Genomic DNA, 5000 nt, shown 5'->3' on the forward strand with positions numbered 1-5000 from the left:
TTTCAAAGCGACGCTGCAAACGCATTTCACAAAAGCAAGCACGCACTATTACCACGTATCCTCAGTTCGCCACTCATCCCAAGAGGATTACACCAAGAAAATCGCAAATTATTTTCGTCGTCAGCAGCACTAATCTTAAACTACCCGCGTGATTGTTTCGCCCGACCTCTAATGGCCAGATTACCACCTATTGATTAGCTATAATTGGCACCACAAGCTCCGAGCCTGATCTAATTAGCGAGAAATTTATTGAGCGGGCGCAAGGCAGTCTGCCCTTTGTGCCGCTGGTCACTAAGGGCCAACCCATTATGCGGGGAAAGCTTACGGAGCAGTTTTATCCACGAGGCTTAACATTATTGTTAACCGCGTATTGTGCCGAATGCTCTCCGCTATGTTCTCAGAAACAGAATGCTTAATGATATCAAAACACTTATATTGAGCATAATTCACGTCGTGGATAATTGGCATGACGAAGAGTCCGGTATTAAAGCACTGAAACCCGAAGAACAATACAAGACAAATCGCCGCTATAAATATCGTCCTGATCCGTGTAAGGAGGTAATACCGCTGTTTACTGCTTGCGCCGGAATGCTCGCGGCCGGCGCTCTGGACGCCGGTTCGAATCCGCTTCGACACCGCAGGATTAGCCGCCGTGTGTCAAAACAGACAAGGCGGCAGTTTAAAATGGTCATACAAATGAGGGTGAATAAGGTCTGCTGATGACTGGAAGGTTCGGGGAATATTGAGGTGTATATATGGTTGAAAGGTTTTCCGTGATGCCATTATATGGAAGGGCTCAGGTCAAGTAATTACAATTTATATATGACCATTAATTAATCAGACACAAGTAACGTAAACTGAAAAGAGGTAATTGAATGTTTTGTATATGTATGCACCCACGTGTTTCTGCACCAATGTTAGCTGCTGAAATGCATGAGTTGGTCTCATTGGTTGCACGCATTCTCGTTTAAAATATCACATTTCTGTTCCCTCGTGCGCACTATTTAAGCTCCGAAAGCGTCCATTCAGCGCTCTAAATCAAGGCCGGCGTGGCACCGATGTTGAGAGAGCGCCGGGTCGCAGCGCCAAGGCCCCGGCGGCGCGAACGGCCAGCACGCCTCGCTCCCTCGACCACCAATTACGGTCACGTAACAATTGCTCTCGCAGTCCCGCTCCGGGTAAGCCTATCAACGCTCGTCGGCATTCAACTTTTCCGACAATTAGAGGCATTTTGCGAGGTTACCGCAGAATCACAAAAGTTTAATATGCTGCACAGCGAGTTATTTTTGATTTCAGTGGATGTCAAGCAATAAACTCGGTATTAATGAAAATTGTATTTGTACAAACACTCCTAAAGCGATCGGGGCCAGTTATGGAGAATTATAGACCGGAGTTTTCCGTCAAAGGCAGTAATGCTTTATTCGGTCAATTTTGATTAAATTTGGAAACCCAAAACCCAAGGGATTATTTTCATGATGATTTGAACTAACAATGAGCTTATCGTCAACAATTGAGTTTAACAATGGCTCCAGTGAAATCCCTAATTAATTGAAATTATCCCTACACAGACCAATTAGGGACAGGTATTGTGATGACTCCGGCGCTCGGTGAGGCTCGCTGGCCTCTGTGCTCGCCGCGATTGGCCGCCGAATGCTGGCCAAATGAGGCGGTATTGGTAACCTGCAATGCAAGATAGGGAAAAGTTCGAAACTGTGTGATTGGGCGACGGCGTCAACGGTCAGCGGGAACCGAGAGCTGTGATTGGTGTTTGTCAAATTTGAATATTTCTTCTTGTGTTTTATTATTCAATTTCTATCTGCAATTGCTTCAAAAATTAAGTTGAAAATGGTTATGCGCGACCGAACGGAATTGAGTTACAAATGTAAATGGTTATTTAAATCCCATTAAAGTTCGTGCTTCGGTATAAATGGTTGGTTTGTCGGCAGTTGGACTCAGCCATTTTGCGGCGTCGAAATAAAGAGTAGTGAATTTACATCACATTTAAGGTCAGTTTACAACGCTTTAGGAGGCGGTTTCTTCTGCTTTAACAACCTCCTCCGTCACAGAATGAAATATGCTTTGTTTTGCTCAGAGCAGAAAGCTCGATGGTGTAAAATGGATTGAGCCAATACAGTTTAAACACACAAACTGATCTGTCTGTTTTGTCCGAACACACTCTCCCTTCTGCCAGGGAGCAGTTTTCGTGCACCTTTTATCTGGTTCCTTTCAAAAATCATTTTCCCGTCCCTCCGCGTCCACTCACCAGCCCGCCACCAAATTAACTCTAAATTGTCATAAATTGACGCAAAGTGACTCAATTTCAAGCGACCTCTCCACGTCTTCATCTCACTTCTTCAATTTGGAAGTCAATTCAAGCCAACAGAGGTGTGAAATGGCTTCAAAATTGTAATGAGTGTAATAGTGCGCGAATGGAATCAACCAATTTGTCATACTATTGCCGCTCCCATTGTGGAGGGATTTAAATTAGAAGGGCGACCTGGCGGGTCATTCTCGTCTTAAGAAGGGAATAAGAATGTGGGTGAAATTGGGTACTTCTTTAGGTAAATTGAAGCTATTCAGGCGAGCTTATCCGCGCCCGGTCCTCGCTGTGGGTATTTACGATTAATTATTTATTGTTGGAGTCGTCGGCAGCACGAACTCGGGTTCTTCGCGGCTGCGGGAAATTTACACAAGACTTGTTTAGGCGAGATTAGAAAGTCTTTAGCGGTTTCTTGCGGCGCAGTCATAGCAGCCGAGGGGGAGGGGGGAGGGGGCAGCTGGTCACGTCGGTCCCTCCTTCCCTGGGAGGGAGGAGAGAGAGAGAGAGAGAGAGAGAGAGAGAGAGAGAGAGAGAGAGAGAGAGAGAGAGAGAGAGAGAGAGAGAGAGAGAGAGAGAGAGAGAGAAAGGGGGAGGAGAAAACCTCGTTGTCGCCGACTCTACGAAGTTACAGCCTGGACCTCGGCTGCAAGGGAGTGGGGAGTTGCGCTTCGGCGAGAGCCCAAAGAATAAAATTATAGGAACGGCGTGTAATTCCTTCGGTCGCCTGGGATTGCATCGATGAATATCGGAGTGGCGGGAGTGTGGAGTGTGTGGTCCGAGGGAGGTGTCATGGCGCGCCAGATGAAGGAGCACGCAAGGGCTTGGAGGCTTGGATGCGCCTTGTCCACGCCTCCAACATGGCCGCTCGTCGGGGAGGCAATTGGTCATATCCAATCTGTGTGCGCTTGGCTTGGCCCATTGTGTGTGTGTGTGTGTGTGTGTGTGTGTGTGTGTGTGTGTGTGTGTGTGTGTGTGTGTGTGTGTGTGTGTGTGTGTGTGTGTATGTGTGTGTGTGTGTGTGTGTGTGTGTGTGTGATCTAGCGCATAGTTTTTAGCAAAATATATTTCATCATGTAAATATCTGTCTTCAAAGCGGCACAAAAACTCATGACTAATGACCCTCCTCACTCGGCGTTATTGATGTCGATTTGATTATTTCCGCGGCGATTAAAAGTCAGAGTGCTTCATTGAGGATGTAATATCCTCGCCATCATCACCGTCATCATAACCATTTCATTTGGCTCATCGCAAGGGCGTAGCTGCGATTTTCGGCAAACGTAGCTTTGCAGAACAATACAGAACATGAATCACGAGCCGCATGTGTGTTCGATAAGCGAAAAGAATCCGCTTGTGAAAAGGGTGTCACGCTCCCCACCCCCCTTCCCTTTTCTCCTGCTCCCTCCCCTTCTCCCCTCCCTTTCCCTTCCCCCATCACCTTCCACACCAGGAAAGGTTCGCTGGTGTTAAGAAGCCTCATGCTAAGTAAGACGAGGATGACGAAGGCGATGAAACGCGACTCGTGACGAAGGAGTTACGTAGGGCGTCCTAGGAGGCGGGAGGTGACGGCAGAGCGCACCATGATGGTGCACTGCTGTTACGGCAGCGACGGGGCTCGAGTGTTCCGTCGCACGCGTCAGGGGCCTAGGGAAACGTATCTGCTGTCGTTGCACTGGGAAGAAGCAGCAGTGGCTGAGGGCAAGATTAGGCTAAGATACTGCCCCGAGGGCACGGTGGCGTGGAGGCGGAGGTGGCGACTGCGCCCGGCGGTGGTGGTGATGGTGCAGTCGGCCGCTGTGCCCACCTTGTCGACACCTCTGGCCAGCTTAGCGTCACCCAACATCAACTTACGCTACGATGACCGCCAAATGGAGGATTACGTTGTGGGAGGGGAATGGAGGAGGGGGGGGGGGTGCTGCCGCGGACCACCGGGCTCCACACTCTTTCCCCGCTCCTCTCCCCTCCCCTTGTCCTTGCTCTCGCTTCCAGCCTCATGTCCCTCCACCAGAAAGAAAGGAACTATGGCTTGCAAGGGCATGTATCACCTGCATCAGTGCGTTGTAACTACCTCCTAAGCTTAGCACCTTGGCCTTCGCGTTGAAAACAGCGCCTCTAATCTTTGCCATTGCCGTTGCAGAATCTGGCATGAGCGTGGGAAGCCCCGAGGTGTCCCCCCGGGGAGAGGGAGACCCAGCTACCTCCCCTGGGTGCCCGGATCACCACGCTGACCCCTTCGACCCCGACAAGCCACGTAAGGTAAGGCGCTCTCCTCACTCTTGTCTCAATCTTTATATTAGAAATGATTTGAGTCTCAAATGCACCTTTTCAAAGATTCCAACATAATGTGTGCCATAGGTGTTCGAAGGCCGCCACAAGCACATAGGCCTATAAGTATCTCCTTTCTCTCTCTTGAAGCTGACGTGCCCTGGTGCTCCTCGCCCGCAGGTCCGGCGCTCCCGCACAACCTTCACCACGTACCAGCTGCACCAGCTGGAGCGGGCCTTCGAGAAGACGCAGTACCCCGACGTGTTCACCCGCGAGGAACTGGCCATGAGGCTGGACCTGTCGGAGGCGCGCGTGCAGGTTAGTATCTCGAGCGCCGTTCCTGCCCCGGAATCCCACCCGCTTTCTGTTTCCAAACTATTTTCTCCTTTTTTTCTTTCTTAGAAAATTGCATTGTCCT

At 49.6% G+C, this 5000-nt stretch overlaps 2 protein-coding genes across 3 annotated transcripts in view; both read left to right on the top strand.

Moving 5' to 3' along the window:
* The window catches only part of LOC113803102 (cell surface glycoprotein 1), a 584687-nt gene that overhangs the window by 248955 nt on the left and 330732 nt on the right, over positions 1-5000 (top strand). The gene's annotated exons all lie outside the window — the stretch shown is intronic.
* Positions 1-5000, top strand: part of LOC113806201 (retinal homeobox protein Rx1) — a 24309-nt gene that overhangs the window by 6092 nt on the left and 13217 nt on the right. Inside the window, exons 2-3 of one of the 2 annotated variants that reach the window (XM_070121926.1) lie at positions 4455-4573; positions 4733-4900. In XM_070121926.1, the coding sequence (XP_069978027.1) occupies positions 4455-4573; positions 4733-4900 (287 nt within the window). The remainder of the gene's footprint in view (positions 1-4454; positions 4574-4732; positions 4901-5000) is intronic. The other variant, XM_027357328.2, reaches the window with a different exon arrangement.

The sequence above is a fragment of the Penaeus vannamei genome, chromosome 5 (genome assembly GCF_042767895.1).
Source record: "Penaeus vannamei isolate JL-2024 chromosome 5, ASM4276789v1, whole genome shotgun sequence".
NCBI lineage: Eukaryota > Metazoa > Arthropoda > Malacostraca > Decapoda > Penaeidae > Penaeus > Penaeus vannamei.